At 32.4% G+C, this 19,429-nt stretch overlaps 1 protein-coding gene and 1 pseudogene across 3 annotated transcripts in view; both read left to right on the forward strand.

The window, feature by feature from the left end:
• The window catches only part of ACAP2 (ArfGAP with coiled-coil, ankyrin repeat and PH domains 2), a 126,813-nt gene that overhangs the window by 71,321 nt on the left and 36,063 nt on the right, over positions 1–19,429 (forward strand). For all 3 annotated transcript variants that reach the window (XM_074365572.1, XM_074365578.1, XM_074365579.1), the window contains exons 5-9: positions 182–240; positions 1,845–2,028; positions 5,541–5,585; positions 8,653–8,748; positions 14,536–14,610. In XM_074365572.1, coding sequence (XP_074221673.1) covers positions 182–240; positions 1,845–2,028; positions 5,541–5,585; positions 8,653–8,748; positions 14,536–14,610 — 459 coding nt within the window. The remainder of the gene's footprint in view (positions 1–181; positions 241–1,844; positions 2,029–5,540; positions 5,586–8,652; positions 8,749–14,535; positions 14,611–19,429) is intronic.
• Positions 15,436–15,584, forward strand: LOC123618136 (U1 spliceosomal RNA; annotated as a pseudogene).

Consider the following 19,429-nt stretch of genomic DNA (forward strand, 5'->3'; position numbering starts at 1 on the left):
GGTATTTTTCTTTCTCTTTCTGGCTTACTTCACTTAGAATGACGATCTCCAGGTCCATCTATGTTGCTGCAAATGTCATAGAATTGGAATATTGATGGACGGATGTAATGGTTACAGAACTAATGAAAATAATTTTCTTAGTTTACTTTATAATTGTTTAATGTTCCTTCTTTTCTTTTAGATCCTATTTGACCAAACTCAGAGATCAATTAAGGCACAGCTTCAGAACTTTGTTAAAGAGTAAGTCAATTGCAGTGAAGAGAGTCGTAAGAAAAGCAACCAGCTAATGATCACATGAGGGAGTTGGTATCTTTTGAGAGAAGTTATAGACCATGACTTACTGAAAATATTAGAGTTTTTGTTTGTTTGGTTTTTTTCTTTGTGAAATGTATATTGCATTTCTTCCTGAATTACTCTGAAAGGAGTCAGACTTCATGCCTTTCAGTGAATCATTTATATTGTGAAATTTGTGTTCAGGATACATAAATTGAATTGTTATAGATTTTTAAAAAATTTAATGTAAATAAATAATCTAATAAACTTTCAGAATCAAAGCAAATCCCAAAAGTGGTTGAAATACTATCCTTTGTAGTTATCTCAATATGGTATTTTCTTTGAAGATAAGATAATAGAATATATGCGAATGAATAATGGAGGTGCATAATAAATAATAAAAGCAAACTTTTTGTGACATAGTCACCATGTTTTATGTGAAATGAAATGAAACTAGAAATAAAAAATACCTGAACTTTCCAGGTAGGAAAGTTTTCCTTTTCCATGTTAGTAATTCAGTTTTTCTCTTTTAATTTCTGACTGAGGATGTATAAAATAACAGTCAAGTTGATTATGATATAGCTTTCAAATGTTACAAGCTATAAATAGAGGCAGACTTCATGAACATAATGCACTGCTGTTTTAGTAGGTTAAAATTTGTTGTTCTGAAGGTGATGTTTTATAGATTGTTTATAATTACTTCATAATAGACTAACATTCAGAATGTCTTTATAAGTGTATACATGAAAATTTATGCCTTCTTACAAAGAGTTTAAAGTCTTTGTTAGGTATACTTTATTATTATTATTTTAAAATCATTTGTCTTCAAGGCATTTTGCCTAGTTCCTTGGTAGAAAAAGTAAATGCAAAGGGTTGCTGTATATTTACCTAAGATCATTAATGAATCAAGATTTCAGATTTTCAGACTGTTGAAATGGATATTGTTACCCTTTATTGATACATAATGCTTTCGAAAGCATTATGTATGTGCATTTTAAGAATATATTCATGCCCTTTGGCCCATAACTCTCTTAAACAAGAAATGAATGTTGTTTCATAAACTATGGTCTCTAGACCACCCATAATCCTAAATTCATGGGGGTATTTTTTAAAAAAACCCCTCAGATTTCTAGGATTTATGCCAAAGACATAAAGAATTGAATTATCACAAAGACACCCTTGGAGTTTGCATTTTTAACAAGTTCCCTATGGTGTATACTACTGTTTAAAAGTCATTTGGTTAAATATTGGTACATGTCTCTGAATTTGTCTTTAGTAAAAAAAAAAAAAATTAACTTTGCCTTTTATATTTCTGTAATGTTAATTTCAGAATGATAATTTATTTCTACCTGTAATTATATAGACTTAAGTAAGGAAGTGTTAGCTGACTATATCAGGAATAGTATGGACTCAAAAAATAATGTATATTTTAGTTGGAAGAGCTGTTGAGTGTTACTGCACAGTGAATCAAATAAACAGAGGAACATAAGAATTAAATTCTAAATGTAATTTTGCTAAGGTTTTTGTTTAGAAGAAGTTTTATAAGAGTTTCACTATTTTAATTTTTTTAGAGATCTTAGAAAATTCAAAGATGCCAAGAAGCAGTTTGAAAAAGTCAGTGAAGAAAAAGAAAATGCATTAGTAAAAAATGCTCAAGTACAAAGAAATAAACAGCATGAAGTTGAAGAAGCCACAAATATTCTGACAGCAACAAGAAAATGTTTTCGACACATAGCCCTTGATTACGTACTTCAGGTACATTTATTATATGTTTTCAAAAAAATGCTTACTGAACATGTCATTACTTTTGAGTAAATGTCCTGAAAAGAATAAGTAATACTATTTCTTTGAGTTTAAAACCATGATCATTAAGCCATGGCCTTTTGGGAAAATTTTCCATGTGTCTGAGTGTCTACCTGTGTATGTACATATATGTGTATGGATATGTATACCTTTGGTTTTGATTTCTTTCCTGTTCACTTAACATTATACTTCCCCCTTTTCTCAATGTTGTGAAAAGCATGATTAGTTGCTGAATTTCATTCTATGGAGATGCTGTGTCCATTTAATTAACATCCAGTTATCTGACATAGTATTGCCAGTTTTTACTGACAATAATGAAAATACAATTTTTACTAATTGTAAGCGATATAACATCTTTGTATTCCAATCTTTTGCCACATTTCTGATTACCTCTTTAGAGTAGGTTCTTAGAGGTATGAAAGCTCACATTGTGCCAAACAAAAACTATTTCTAGAAATAATGTTTTCATATTTACATTAGTTGCTGTTCTTTAAAAGTAGAGATTGATAGTTGGTAAATTGTGATGATTTGGGACAGTGGAGTTCTCATAGATGGTTGACTTAACAGTGATCACAGAATATTCCTTAAAAATATATACTTAAGTAACCATATGCAATATAGTGATTACAAACTACTTAGATAACTTGTGCAAAATGGTAGAAAACGACTTTAAGATTTGTTTCTACTAAGTTCATATTCAGTAAGTGAGAAGTTAAATTTTAAAAAATTAAGTACACTCCATTTATTATTGAAAGGCTGCTAAAATGGAGTAGTCTGTATTTCCTGTCTTCCTCTTACCTACTTCACATTCACACCTCTCCCTGCAGTAGTACTGAATCTGGCTACCCACTACTGAAATGGCTGTGTTAAGGTCTTATTCATCAGATACATTTCAGTTTTTAACCAACATGACTATTGCATTTCACTGAAATGGTAGACTATACTCTTTTTCTTGAAACATACTTTTGTCTTGATGTATCTTAAACCACTTTTAGATTTCCCTCTTACTTTTCAATTTCCACCTTGGGTTTCTATCCTTTGTCCACCTTTACAGTCTCCCTTTTAGGGTTCCATCTGTGGTCTTATTGTTGTCCCTTACAGTTTCATCATGTCCTTTGCTTGAATACCGCTATAAATAGATGACAAAATGGCCTTTTCTCAGAAGTATCTCATTCTTTTGTGTCCAAAACTGAAGTCTCTCTTCTTCCCAAATGACTTCTTATTGCCCTTACCTAGCTGAGTGGTATCAGCTTCTTAATCATAGAAATTCAAAATTGGAGAATCACATCAGATATACTCTTCATTTTCAGCTCCTGTATCTAACAATGAAAACTGCCTTGAGAAGTTCTATGTAACTCTTAAATCTGTTCTTTCTCACTCTGCTGCATGTCCAACAGCAATTCTTACTGTTTCTTATCTAGAGTATCAAGATGTTCTTACACAAATTGGTCTTTCTTGCATTGCTTTTACCTTCCCATTAGCAATTCATTCTCTGTTCTGTGGTCAGAGTTACTCATATTCTCCAAGTAAAATGAATCATTCGTGCGTCTGCTTCCTCTGTGCTGCCATTATACTGTCATGCACGTTACAGTTAGAGCACTTATCCCATTTATCGTGATTATTTATTTATGTGTCTTTCCTACTCCTAGATTGTATCCCTTCCCTCTGGTCCAGTGGTTAGAAAGTAGATAGTTAATGTTTATTTGGAGGAGTGAATGGCTTAATTTAAAATTTTATTTGGGGTGGGGAAATTCAGCTAAAATATTCATTATCTTCAAACTTACATATTATAAATTATCCATTTCCTTTGGTGTCCATCCAGTAGTTTTAAATTAGGACCCCGCCTCTTTTGTAACTATTAGCCAATTTGGTTTTTCTGACAAGAACCTTTGTGTTATTTTATTATATGACCAACGTGTCTATTTTAGAGGGCAGTAGGTTATAAATATTCAGATTTATAAAGTTTGTCATGCTTTAGCTTTTCTAAATATTTGAATATACTTTTGCTTTTCTCATATATGCTGTTTTTAAATTGCCAAAACAGAAAAAAAAAGATACGAAACAGAGGCACTTGAAATATTTTTCTAAGCTTTTACTTTGAGCATTTGAAAGTTAGTATTTTAGTTTTCAAATCTGAATAGGCCTTGAAACGGACATGCAGAAGAAACTAGTGCTTAAATAAGCAAAGTTACTTGGATTTTCCTGAGTCTGTTCTGTTTTCTGATCAGTGCTTTAAAATTATCTTATAAAACAATAGGCAGAATATTCAGTGGAAAGTACATATAAAAAAGGCAGATATTCTATAATTTTTTGACGAGTTTAGCAAAGAGTGATTGTTTTCTTGTGTAAACACTTTATTTCATTAAGCTGATATATAATAACAGACAAAAATAAAATGTTTGTTAGGAATTTCTAGAGATGGGGTAGATATCACCAGAGACAGTTTTCATAATTTACTGATCTTGCAATAGTTTAGTCTTATTAAAATATTTATTTAAGGTCCATTAATTTATTTAATTTATTTATATTTATTGAGTGTTTAATGTATACAACTTGGAGAATACTTTTGTGAATAAGGCAAGACCTTGATCTTATGGAGCTTACATTTTAGCTGGGGGAAATAAATAAATAAATAAGAAAATATAAGGTAGTTATGTAAATACTATGAAGGAAATAGAATTGATGTACTAAAGAGTGCTAAAGAGCCTACTTTTGACCTTTGTAGGAGATAGTGTTTAAGGTGGGACCTGATAAGAGCCTTGTGTCCATCTGGGCAGAAAAATCACGACATGGAGACAGAACAAATAGATGAAGGCCTTGAGGTGGGAATGGTCTTGGGCTATGGTTGGAGCACAGAAAGGGGGAAAGTAGAGAACTATCTTGGAGAGGTAGGCCTTGAGGGCTATGGTAGGGAGTTGAAAGGTAGTAAGATAGATGTAACATGGTCTTAGTTATTATTTAAAAAGATCACTCTGGTTGCTCTGTGGAGAATGAATGGTAAGGAGTCAGGAGTGGAAATGGACTAGTTTAGAGACTAGTTTAGAGACAGCTGTGGCTGTCAGGAAAAGATACTATGGTGGTTCGTGGCAGTGGTGAAAGCGATGAGAGTTTGTAGTAACGACTGATGTTGAAGGATTTTAATGAGAGCAATTAGATGAGGGTGGAGAAAAGATGGAATTCTAAGAAACTCAAATGTTTATCAAATGATAACTGTATCACTATAATATTATAATTTAAATATGGGCATTTTTTCTTTGAGTTGAAAATGGATGAGTTTCATTGGTATGTTTGTCTTAACTGTTTTTGCAAAAAGCGAGTCTAAAGGTGAAAAATTTGAACTGTGTTTTTATTTACTTTTCTGGGGAAGTATTAAACCATTAGAATAAGCAAATTTTACAACACTGCATTCTAGATTAGTTTTTAAAATAATGCATGGGTGATTAACCAAATGTATTTTCCCTCAGATTAACGTCCTTCAATCAAAAAGGAGATCAGAAATCCTGAAATCAGTAAGCTATATATTGAAATGATGTTCCAAATATTTTAATATGAAACTAAATATATGTGTTTTGAGTGTTTGAAGCATCATTGTATGTGTATGCGTATATGTGTAATTATTTATTGACTTACTTATTTATTCCAGGTTCATAATTAATCTTACTAATCTTTTTGTACTGCTTATATGTTACTTAGCCGTTTTTTGTCTCCTTCATGTAGTTATTTAGGTATGTCTCATCCATTAATACACTGTGAACTACTTGAGTGGACATTTAAATATTCAAGACTGAGAGTATCATTTACAGAATTCTTTCCCTTCGGGTGGTTGATGATGATGTATGAGCCCTTTTGGAGATGAAATTTGAGGATCACTGTTTTTTCCCTGAGCCTTTACACAACCATAGCAACAATGATTTTTTTATTTGCCCATTTTTTTGTCCTAAAGTTAACAAGGTGGGCAGAGGATGGTAGTGGTATAGGCATTACATTCTTTCATATTTTGAGAACCTTAGAAACTATTTCTTCCCTCTGACTAAGATCATTGAAGTTTGTTTGTTTCTCAGAGGACCTTAATGATACTGCTTTTTGATCCTTGTCCCCACCTAGCTTTGTCCTAAATTCTATGTTAATTTTGTTATTTCTTATCAGATAAATACATTGTACCTCCTGTTTACCTACATCTACTTTTCCAGATTGAGAGTAATGTATGTTAGTTGTAGAAAATTGGAAAATAAAACGTATGAAGACAGAATAAAAATACTTATAAATTCTACTACCAAGAGAGAACTACGGTTAATACCTTGGCGTAATCTTTGTCTTTTTTTTCTGTGTGTGTATGTGTGCCTGTTTGTGTGTATACGTGAACATGTATGTACATCTTTTAAAATTATATTTAATATTTTAAAAACAAACAAAATAAGAATCATTCCCATATACTGTCTTATAACTTTTTTTCACTAATACACTCTAATATCATCATATGTCATTAAATATTTTTTATTTACCAATGGCTTTTGTGGCCAGGTAGAATTCTACCATGTGAATATACTAGGGGAAGGGCAGACTCTTTTTTGAAGGGCCAGGTAGTAAATATGTTAGGTTTTGTGGGCCATATGGTCTGTGTTGCAACTACTCAGCTGTGCTGTTGTAATGAGAAAGCAGCCACAGATATGTAAATGAATGGCAGGACTGTGTTCCAATAAAACTTTTTTTATGAACATGGAAATTTGAATTTTATTATATAATTTTCACATGACACGAATTTCATGTCTTTTCATTTTCTTTCAACCATTTAAAAATACAGAAACTATTATTAGCTCATAGGCCGTCTGAAAACAGGTGGTGGGGCTGAATATAGTTTCCAGATCACAGTTTGTTCACCTTGAGTATATCATAAATCAACTTCACCCATTAATGGGTTTTTAAGTAATTTTCCTGTTTTTGGCATAAAAAATAGTAGTATACAGAGAAAAAATGTGACAATGAATATATATATGCTCATGTATAACTGAAAAACTGTGCTCTACGCTGGAATTTGACACAACATTGTAAAATGATTATAAATCAATAAAAAAAATTTAAAAAAATAGTATTATAGTGATCATTCTAATGAATAATATGGTTATTTCCTTAGGATAGAGTAAGACAAGAGATTAGTCAAAAGGTTTAAGCATTTATTAAGATTTCTAAAAAATACTGTCAAATTTCAAGTGTTACACAAAATTTCCACAAATAGTGTGTAAGAATGAACATTTTTCCCACATTGTACCAACCCTGGGTATTAATTTTCCCTACTCTACCCACAATTTGGTAGATAGAAAATGCCATATTACTGTTTAGTTTTAGATTTCTTTAATACAGGTGAGTATGAACATTTTTTTCCCCTTTTCTTTTTCTTGGCTGGTTGTGTTCTCTATGTTCTTTGTCTCTTTTTCTGTTGGAATCTTCATGTTTTTCATATTGATTTATAACATCTCTTGTATATTAAGACTATTAGCTCTTTGTCATGTGTTTTTTTTTTTTCTAGTTTATCATTTATCTTTTAATATGCTTATAATGCCTTGGGATTTTTTACATTTTTATGTAATTGTAGCTATTAATCTCTTCTCTTATTTACATAATTAGTATTTTTAAAATCGTATTCACAAAGTTGTACAACTGCTGTTATCTAATTCTAGAATAATCTTTTAGTGAGCTTTGTCCTTTTGTCTGAGAGTTTTATTTTATTGGTTTTTCTCTTCCAAAATTTTTTCTTTTGAAGGATTCTTAAGAATTAAGGACCTTATGACCTATTTTAGATTTCAGAGAATTAAATAGATGTCTCTTCTTGCTAAAAATAACTTAGATGTTTAGTGGATTCAGTATAGCGATTGGATTATTTAATTCCTTCTCATGTAAAAACTTAGCTAAAAAATAAGAAATGATTTTTCTCTCATGAATAAGTGAAATACAGGAAAACTTGAAAAAAATCTTCACCTATTCATGACATTTTTGGAAGGAATATAACAAACCCTCTGTATTGGCAAAATCTGTTGCCTCATTTCATTTTGGTATCTTAGAATAAGAATGAGCATTGCCTCTACTTTGGGTTGTGCGTAGTGATCTAGCAGGTTGTGAAATGTTTGTGATTGTTTTGTTTTGAGAGCTTTATATTTCCCCTTCTGATCTTTTAATGTTTTATTTGTAATTTAAGGTTTTGCCAGTGAGTTTGGTTGAAAGACAGAGATATTTTATAATGTCCCTAGGAAGGTGGTGAACCTATTGAAAACTTGCTTCTTTGAATTATTAAAATATAAATTTTGATCATCTGGCTACACTGTAAACAACTAAAATTTGAGACATTTAATTTTAAATCAATTGGAAACTTCTTTTAATTAAATTTTTCTCATATTTGCAGATATTTCTGAAATACTCTTTTAAGAAAAATGATGCAGTTTAATTTTAAATAGGTTTGATATTTTGGGCTCTTATGGAGTAATTTTTAAACTATAGTTAAGATAAGAATTTTTTTTAAATTTCAGAATGTTTATCTAATGAATGATTTTAAAATGCTAACTTTTTTTTCCCCCCTCATGTTAGATGTTATCCTTTATGTATGCCCATTTGGCCTTCTTTCATCAAGGATATGATCTGTTTAGTGAACTTGGGCCCTACATGAAGGATCTTGGTGCCCAGGTAATGTACTGTACTTCGTGATTTTGTGTTATATACCGATATCTGAATTTTTTTTAAGTTGAGATTTGCCTGACGTATAACATTAGTTTCAGGTGCACAACATAATGATTCAGCATATATATATATTGCAAAATGATCACCACAGTAGTCCAGTTAACATTCATCATTCCACAGTTATAAATTTTTTTCTTCTAATGAGAACTTTTAAGATCTACTCTTTAAACAATTTTCAAATATACAATACAGTATTATTAACTCTAGGCATCATGCTACACCCCCCCCAGGACTTGTTTATTTTATGACTGGAAGTTCTGTACCTTTTTATACCATTTTACCCACTCCCCAGCCCCCACCACTGGCAACCTCCAGTCTGTTCTGTGAGTTCTTTTTTTTTTTTTTTTTTTTTCAGATTCCACGTATCATTGAGATCATACAATAGTTGTCTTTCTCTGTCTGACTTATATTGCTTAGTTTAATGCCCTCAGGGTCCACCTATGTTGTCGCAAAAGGCAGGATTTCCTTTTTAAAATGGCTGAATAATATTTTATGTGTGTGTGGATTTTTAATCCATTTATCTATTGATGGACGCTTAGGTTATTTTCATATCTTGGCTAAATAATGCTGCAGTGAACATGGGGGTGCAGATATCTTTTCAAGTTAGTGTCTTTAATTCCTTCAGATAAATACCTAGAAGTGGAATTGTTGGATATGGCAGTTCTATTTTTGATTTTTTGAAGAACCTCCATACTGTTTTCATAGTGGCTGCACCAATTTCATTCTCACCAGCAGTGTGCAAGAGTTCCCTTTTCTCCGCATCCTCAACACTCATTTCTTGTCTTTTTGATGACAGCGATTCTAATAGGTGTGAGGCAACAGACAGCTCATTGTGGTTTTGATTTACATTTCCCTCATGATTAGTAACATTGAGTACCTTTGACCACCTATTGGCCATCTGTGTCTTCAGTACAAAAATCTCTTCAGATTCTCAGCCCATTGTTTAATTGGATTTTTTTTTTTTTGGTGGGGGGTGGTGCTACTGAGGTGTCTTGAATTATTTATGTATTTTGGATATTAACCCCTTATCAAATACATGATTTGAAAATATTTTCTGCCATTTGGCAGGTTGTCCTTTCTTTTTGTTGATAATTTTCTTTGCTATACAGAAGCTTTTCAGTTTGATGTAGTCTGACTTATTTATTTATGCTTTTGTTGCCTTTGTTCCAGTGTCTGTATTTCTAAAGAAATTTAGCATATTGGGAAATTTGACATTTCATTTATTTAATGAAGAAGTCTGGTGCTACAGAAGATTTATGTATAGGTTAAATGTGTAACAAAGATTAAAGGAAAGTTATAGATAGTATATGAGGCTTAAAGGATAAGTTATAGATAGTATAGGAGGATACTGAAAAGAAGAATTTAAAAGAATTTAATTTAATTTAAAAAGAATTTGAAAGTGTTTGTTTTACAGTATACATAGCTGGATTTATTTTTTTGTTTTTTATATTTGGATAACTGAGTTTCTGTCCTAATTGGTTTTTCATTTGAGTTAAAGCTTTTTTTAAATTTTTTAAAAACTTGCATTTTGCTATTTTGAATAAAAAATTTTAGAATCTTAAGATTGTAGAACTCTTGGGAACTTTTTCATTTTATACATGCACATGCATGAATTACGTATAAGAATCATATTGAAATTTTATCATGTTCAGATTATTTTTGAAATCTAAGTAAGCAGAACTTTGTATTCAATCTGTTCTCCAATATTCTTTTTTGGTTGATGATGAGCTTTCTGGATTTAATAATATCAATTTTTAGGTGATTTTCTTTCCCAAATTGTTTCAGGTTACATTTTGAGGAGAGGGAATTAAGGATGAAAAAAAAAGTTTAGGTAAATGGGAAAAAGATAAGAATAGAATGAGAATTGCATTTATTGACCAAAAATAAATGTGGTACGTGTGTGTGTGTGTTGGGATGGTGTGGGAGAGGGATGTTATGCCGTGAATTACAGAGATGCTCTTCCCTGCCTCTACTGAACTTAATCTATTGGAAGAAAATAACAAGTATTAATTAATCTCTGTGCTAAGTATCCTTTCTGGGTGTATAAATTGAGATTAGATTTATTTGCATGTGATAGAAAACCAGAAATAGTAGGAGCTTCAACAAGATAGAAATTTATTTCTTCTTTGTAAAATCATAGGCCTGGTATGATGGTCACTTAATCTGCAAGGACCAAGGCTTATTATAGCTTTTGATTCTACCTGATGGTTCAAAGTGGCTTATCACGCTTTAGCCATCATACCCAAATTCCAGCCAACTGGAAGGAGGAAAGGGGAAAGATTCATTCCCTCTTTTTAAGGATATTTCCTGGAAATTGTGTATGCCACTTCTGTGTATGTCTCAATGTCACACTGGTTGCAAGGGAAGCTGAGAAATATAGTCTTAAATCAGGTAACCATGTTACCTACTAGAATTTGGGGGTTCTATTGTTAAGAAGGAAGAAGAGAATGGATATTGGGGGACAGCTAACTGTCTCTACCGCATATTGGAGTGTCAGAGTGTTATTGGAACATATAGACAGGACATCTAACCCAGACTTGGGAAGAAGGGAAGACCTTTCCTGGCTCTAGGCACTCCTTACATTTTATCACACTTTAGGTCATACCCTTATCTTACATTAAATATAATTTATCAAAAAATGCATTGGTTTGTAATTGACTAGTTTCAATAATTGTATGTTTTGAGAATTTTTGTGTTGTGTGTATGTGTGGCCAATATAGACTAACTTATTATCAGTAAAAAGTAAAATACCAGAGTTTACAAATAACTGTATCACACACAAGTTATCATAGCAGCTGACATTTGTTAATACCAGTTTTGTACCTTTTACCCTCCCAGGTCTCAAGTAATTCTGCAGGTCTTTGAAAATCAGCACCTAAACCCCAATGCCTATAGTCCCTTGGGGGTAATATGGCCTGGTTGGAAGTGGCCAGTTAGGATATTCTTTCAGTAATTCAGTTATGAGATAACGGCATCTGGAACTATTGTCATGACGGTAGGGGTGGAGATAAATAGAAAGACTTGAAGAATATTTAATATATAGCCTATTAGAGGGTGGAGGGACATGATGAGTTCAGGTTTAAATGTGTTGATTTTTGAGGCTAGGATATCTAAGTGGATACATCTAGAGCTCAAGAGAAAGACTAAAGGAGTCAATAGCATATAATTGCTAATTGCAGCTACAAGAGTGGGTTTACCAACCCAAGGAGAGTTAATAGGTATCTCAAAATCTATGGAGCTATTTAAAAAAAAAATAAATGTCCAAACACCATGCCTAATAATTTTGATTTTGTAAGTTAAGATCAAGGTCCGCTAGCATGGAGTAAGAAGAGAATCTGGCTTGGGACAGAGCCCTGAGAATGACTTACTTTTAAGAGATGGCTAGGTAAGAGGAACTCCATGAGAACATAGATAAGAGAGGATTTGGAAAACCTAGATGCTGTGACAGCACAGGGCAAGGAAAGATTGTCTCAAAAAGATGGGGGTACTTGTCTGTACAAATGCTGGAAAAGAAGGTCAAATAAACCTAGCACTGAGAACTACCTCTTGGGTTTAGCAGCAAGAAGGTTATTTGTTATCTCTGTGAGAGTTGAGGGTCCATGAGCTTAAAGTTAAATTACAGTGGGTAGATGAATATGAAATGGGCAAGTGGAGATCAGGGAAAATTTTTTAAGAAGTTGTGTTGTGAAGGAAAAGGAGAAGGTAGATAGCTAGAGAGGAATATGGGTTGGAGGAAGGTTTTATTTAAGGCTTATTTATTAAATTTGCACAAATATATAAGCAGATGGGAATGGGAGAAGTTAAAGAGCAGAGGAGAAATGGTGATACCTGAGATGGCAGAAGTGGAAGAGGTTCAGAACACAGGCAGAGAATTGGGGGCACCTGGCTGGTTATAGGAGCCTGTTAAACTCATGATGTCCAGCACTGATAGAAACTTGGGACACAGCCTTTGTATCTCCCCAACTTGTATGCCCTCCAACACTCCACCATGTTGAAAGAGGTATTTTTCTTTATACTTCTTCTCCAGCAGGGAGAGGCATTTTTCCCCTTTCTGCTGCAAAGCAGTGGGGTGGGATGCGGCAGAGAAATTTGTTACCAATTTGACAAGCAGAAACCATCATTTGCATTGTAGTACTGGTATGGAAGGGACATGCATGCAAACTTTTAAACATTAATTTGAATCTTGGGAGCTGCCTTCTACTACACTTAGTCTGAATGAATGAATAATATTTATATGCCATTCAATTAAAGGCTGTAAACCATGGTATAATGCTTATTCCACTCATTCAGTATAAGAAACTGTTGGAGGACTAACATTTTCCTAGTACAGCATTACCCTTTAAATCAATGTGACATGTCTACTAAGGTATGTATGAATTAAATCCTAAAGTGGAGTAGTATAGCCGCCATCTAAATCAAGTATTTTATAATAGTGATAGTTCTGTTCCAGTGTGTGGTTTTTTTTTGGGGGGGGGGTTCTTTATTACTGTTCAGTGATATTAAGATTCTGTGGCCAGAATTAGTCTCCTGTAGAAAAAAACAAAATTTGTGGTAGTGAATAAAGGATCATATCGTCTTATTTTTTATTGAAGTCTAGTTGATTTACAGTGTTATTCTCATGTGTACAGCAAAACGATTCAGTTTTACATATATCTTTTTTCAGATTCTTTTTCATTACAGCTTATTACAAGAAATTGAATATAATTATTTATGCTATTCAAGAGGTCCTTGCTGTTTATCTATTTTATATGTAGTAATGTGTATCTATTAATCCCAAACTTACATATTATTTTAAGAAGGCTTTTTTCAATTTAGTTTTTAAAGGAGATCAACTGAAACATTTGGACAGTAATACTTTGTCTTTCTCCATATTCTGTTGACATTTACATTTTTATTTACTCATTGTTCAGTTAGAGATGATGCGTGTTCAAAGATGAGATGACAGTACATCACAGTCTAGAAGAGTAGACCCATGTAATGGAGTGTTTTGTAACCCAATTCTCTGTTACTTCAGCAAAGAGGAATTCAAGAAGCCAGTGCTTTTGTCATAATACTGGAAATCAAATAATTATCTTCTGATGGAAAGGAACGAAAAAGAAATGGATTTTATAAGTTTTTAAATTTTTTAAAAAGAACCTTAAAATTGTGTGATTTTATACCCTGATCTAATGAATGATTACTATTGAATTGTTATTACTAATTTATTTAGCTTCCTCTATTATCTGCTGAATAATTTTTTCTACCTTTGAGATTTGATTATAACATTAGCAAGTCAACTTGAAAACATAAAGCATCTTGAGTGATTGGACGTGTATGTTAAGTTGAACTTGTGACAGCTGGCACACACTAGCTTGGCTGCTACTTTTTCTGTTTGGGGAAAAAAATCACCAGTATATCTTCTTTCTGCCCTTGATTGTGTCTACCAGAATTGCTGAGTGGGTCAGCAGGCAACTTAAGCTAGAGTCATTCTCTTTATTCCTGGAGTGAACATGTTATTGCTGTTGGGTCCTTGATAAATTTGCTTATCACCATAGCTGTTCTTAGAAACTTTTTCCCTAGAGGAGTTAAAGACCTTCTCAAAGAAGATATGATACTAGAAAAAAATTCCACTTTAAATTTGTAGCCAAAATGCCTTTTGAAGTTAACTTAAATTGACTGACTTATTGGGAATATGATATAAAAAAATAATCTTTCTTGAACTGTTAAGCCTAATTTTCTCCTTTTCTCCTAAAGTTGGATCGACTGGTTGTGGATGCAGCAAAGGAGAAAAGAGAGATGGAGCAAAAGCATTCCACCATTCAACAAAAGGTACTGGAGGAAAAAAGTTAAAGAAAATTAATTCCCATTTTACACAATTATTTGATTATTGGTTTCAGCAAGATGCTGTTGTGTCAGAACAAATCCTATGAGTTACTTTAATAATTAAATTGTGTAAATAAATTCCTCCTTTTTTGGTGAAAAGTAAAATATTTTTCAGATGTTCAGGTATGTATTTTGTTATTCTTTTACATCAAAATATTTGAAAGCCACAGTTTTGAACCAGTTTATTAAAACGTCAGTCTTGTGGGGCCTAAACTGATTGAAAAGGAGCCTTAGTTAGAGTTTAAAACACTATTTATAGTTTCATTTAGGGTATCACCAACGCCTGTAAAAGTGTGCGTGTGTGTGTGTGTGTGTGTGTGTGAGAGAGAGAGAGAGAGAGAGAGAGAGAGAGAGAGAGATGTGGGTGGAGAGAGAGAGAATGGGGGGATGGGGCATGGAGGTGGGCAGGGGTTAGAGAACACCTTAGCCACCTTAGCATCTATGTATGTGTTTGGTACTAGGAATTTTCAGCTGCAGTTACTCTAGGACAGTGCTTTTTTTCTCAAGTGATGCTGAAATTCCACTTGCATTTCTTGCTAATTTGTCTAAGCATAGCTAAACTAATATTTGGAAAATATGTATTTAAAAGTAAAAATTTAAATGTGATATCAGGTTTTATTTCTGTGTGCTAAAAGCTTTGAATATGGTATACCTGGAACTCAATCTAGTAATAGGTTGTATAGTCTTTGATACATTTTTTGTGTAGTAATCTGAAAAGGAGAGCACTGGAGGTTGAATGTAATAATGCAAGTATGTAGCAAGGTGCCTTCTATACCAACCTGACAGAGGAGATACCATGATCATGAAGATGGTTTTCCCAGGGTAAGGCTTATCCATCTCACTTCTGCGATTTCCCCAAATGTGGGAAACTTGACTGCACATTTTTTGATAGTGGAGGACTGTGATCACATTTTCCCCTAAAAAGAAAAAAAAAAAATTCCTTCTAGCATTGCTCTAAGAAATCTATTTCCTTGGTATTGGGCAGTCAAATCAATTTTTATTATGGTTTATTTAGAATTTAATATACCAGTAAGCTAGATCTGACGTAGAAGATGTCAGTGGAAAAAGATGGAAGTGAAATCAGTAATAAAAGTAAGGAAGTTTTTATTGGTGATGAGTTGTTAATACTCAAAGAGAAACATTTTAAAAAGGGGAAGATTTTTCTGTCAGTCTGTGTTTAATTAGTTACTTCTAGATATAGTCAGCCAGGTAAGACTACCTCCATGTTTTGTTTAAAGTTAGAATCACTTTTGGTTGGATAACTTGTTTTAATGACATCACCATGAAAATATTTTTTTAAATTGGGACCAATCATTTCTAATTAAAATGAGTGATCATGATATTAGAAGCATGTGACTATTTGTTTAAACTGAATTATTTAATGAATACTATGCATATTTTAATATCTTTCCCTGTTATATACACAGCTCAGTGTTGTACCGAATATTCAAAAGTAGGAAATTATTAAATCTGATTAATTTATTTTATTTTAGATAATTCCTTTAAGAGAGTAATGCTGTTTTTGCTCATACTTACCTTTTTTCTGCCCTTAAATGCTGACACAGGCTGCATTACAGGTAAAAAAAAAAAAAAAGAAAAAGGAAAAGAAAAAGAAAAAGATGCAGTCAACTAAAAATTAAGAAAATGTATGTCTAATGTAATTATTTAGATTTTTTTTCAAGAATTGAAATTGATCAATTGAAGAAACAATGATGCTGTGCACATTCATGTATATGCCTTTTGGATATGTGCACACATTTCTCATGGATTTATATCTACTGGTAAAATTGCTTGGTCAAAGAGTGTATGCATGTTTGTTTTAGTAGATAATGCTAAATTATTTTTCAACATGTTATACCATTCCCAGAAAGCAGTATTGTGTGAGAGTTCCCATTGCTTCTTGCCACCTCATTGTACTGTGAGAGTTTTTAATTTTTTGCTGATTTGAGTGGGTAGTTATTGATCTCTCATTCTAGTTTTAATTTATGGTGTTAGTCACTAATGAGCTCAAATACCTTCCCCTATATCTGTTGGTCATTTGGATATCCTATTTGTTAAATAGCTGTTAGTCTTTCTCCCATTTTCACATCATGTTGCCTAATTAACTATTGATCAAATCTTCAGATCTTCCCGATATAAGCTCCCTTTTGGGGTATATGTGCTTTTAATTTTCATGTAGTTCTTAAAATTTCTTCTCTCTTTGGCACTTTTTGTGTCCTTCCCAACTTAAGATCACAAAGATATATTTCCTGTATAATCCTCTAAGTGTTTATAGATTTGCCTTTTATGTCTAGATCTTTAATCAATCTGTAATTGGTTTTTTGTATAGTATGAGGTAGAGATCCGGTTTCCTTTTATTTTCACATTGGTAGCTAGATTATCTAGAATCAGTTACTAAAAAGTTTGTTCTTTCCCTGTTGCTCACTGTTACATTTCCGTGCATGTGAGGTCTATTGCAGGCTCTATTCTATTTCATTGGTCATTTTTATTATGCCAATACTATGATATCGTAATTATTTTAGCTTTATAGCATATCTTGATATCTGACAAAACAAAACCTTCTACCTTCTCTTCTTGAAAAGTGAATTGCCAAAGTTCTGCATTTCCGTATGTATAAACTTCAGGGATAGCTTTTCAGTTTGCATAAAAATAACTTTTGATTGGGCTTTTGATTGGGATTGCATTGGATCTGTGAATCAATTTGGGGAAGAATTGATATCTTTATTTTATAATACCGTCTGATCCGTGAGTTTGAAATATTTATTCATTTATTTAAGTTTTCTTTAATGTCCTTCATAAAGCTTGATAAGTTTCATGTACATCTTTTGTTAGATTCATTTCTAAATACTTGTATTGCAAATGTTATCATGTTATCTTAAAATTTTTTTCTGTTTACTTTCCTTGTATATTAGAATAAAATTTGATTTTTCTGCATTGATTTTGTTACCACTAGTCTTTTTTTTTTTTTTAATTTACTATTGTGCCTAAGAGATTAAAAAAATTTTTTTTTCTGAGTGGGGAAGTAATTAGGTTTATTTATTTATGTACTTAACTTACTTACTTAATGGAGGTCCTGGGGATTGAGCCCAGGACCTCATGCATGATAAGCAGGCACTCTACCAGTTGAACTATTCCCTTCCCACCATGTGACCATTAGTCTTGTTAAGCTCTTTTTAATACTAATTTATCTCTGGACTCTTTTGGATGTTATGTGTGTAAAGTCACATCAGCTATAATATAAATAGTAATAGTTCGGTTATTCCTTTCCAATCCTTTACTTTTTGTTTGTTATCTTGCTGGCTAGGGCTTCCAAAATAATCTTAAATCAAAGTGGTAATAGTAGTCCTTCTTATCTTGCTTACAATTTCAAAAGGAAAAGCTATTGAAGTCCCTTCATTGGCCAGCCTTGGTCTTGCCTTCTGTTCCTTGGGCCCCATACCAAGGCTTCAAGTTCTCCTGATGAGGAAATGCCCTTAAGGTGAAAGCTGGCTTCCTTGCTCTGCTTACTTCTGTGGCTTCCAATTTTCACTCAGTCTTTCGCCTCTTGAGTATTCTGTCCTAATTTGTCAGCTCATCAATATATTTAAATTCTAATATTATATATTTTATTAACATTATTAATTGCTTTCATTATGAAATCATATCTGTCACATTTTAAGTACTATAAAATATTAATCAATATTAATAGTAATTATATTGAAGACTTAATTTATCTCAAGAAATATAGTTGAAAGTTAGAAAAATACTTATAATGCACTGCACTTTCAAGGAAGTCTTATTTTATGTTTTAAATAGCTTTAGGATTGATAAAAACTACCAGTGTTACAAATGAAATCTTTACAATATTGCCAAACTCAATTATGTCTGTTGCTGACAAATCTGTCTGCATAATTAAATAAATTATAGCCTCAAATAAATGAGGGAATTAAAGTTTCCCTGATTTTTTTCCCCAAAGAAAAAGTAGGAAGAAAAATAGCAGATCATTTATAGATTCTGTTTCATTGATTGTTTTAGATTATTATGTCTTTATGGTTAAATTTTGAGAGATGTTGGAAGTGCTTGTTGTTAGTTCTGGAGTTAGTCTCTTTCCTTTTCCCATCGTCATAGACCCTTAGATTTGGAAAGCCTTTAGGTGATTCTCACTCTGCTTCCCCTCCAGTGCAGGATCCCCACATCCGAGCATTCTTGGCAGGTGGTCATCTAGCCTCTACCAAAATCTTTCTCAAGACCAAACGTTACTACTCTCTCATAGGATAGCATTCCAATTCTGATCATTGGTCCAGAAGTAATTTTGAAAGTTTCAAGATTGATTTTTAGAGTTTTAAATTTTGGGATTATAGCAGTCTTAGAGTTTTGTTGAAATTACTTTAGATGGTTATCAGGAAATATTTTAAATATAGGATTTCTGATTTCAAAACTTAATGAATCATTGGAGAAAAATTAAGAATTTGAATTACATTCAGTGAAGGATAGAATGATTAGAATGACAGAAGATGACTGAATGAACTCCATAGTCGTCATAAAAAAGTAAGCTCAGAATGCCCGCTTCACACTGTAGTGGTTCTCCTTTGCAAAACTTAATTTTATTTTAGGAAAAAAAGCCTTTATCCTTTTCAACTCTCACATAGTGGAGTTATTATTCCTATCAGATTTTTAAAAACTACCATGATAGTAATATATTTATAAAATAGTGATAGGTATAAGTAATCTCAAATGTAACCATATTCCTTTTTGAAAAATTGTTAGCATAAACAATACCATAAAA

The sequence above is a fragment of the Camelus bactrianus genome, chromosome 1 (genome assembly GCF_048773025.1).
Source record: "Camelus bactrianus isolate YW-2024 breed Bactrian camel chromosome 1, ASM4877302v1, whole genome shotgun sequence".
Lineage (NCBI taxonomy): Eukaryota > Metazoa > Chordata > Mammalia > Artiodactyla > Camelidae > Camelus > Camelus bactrianus.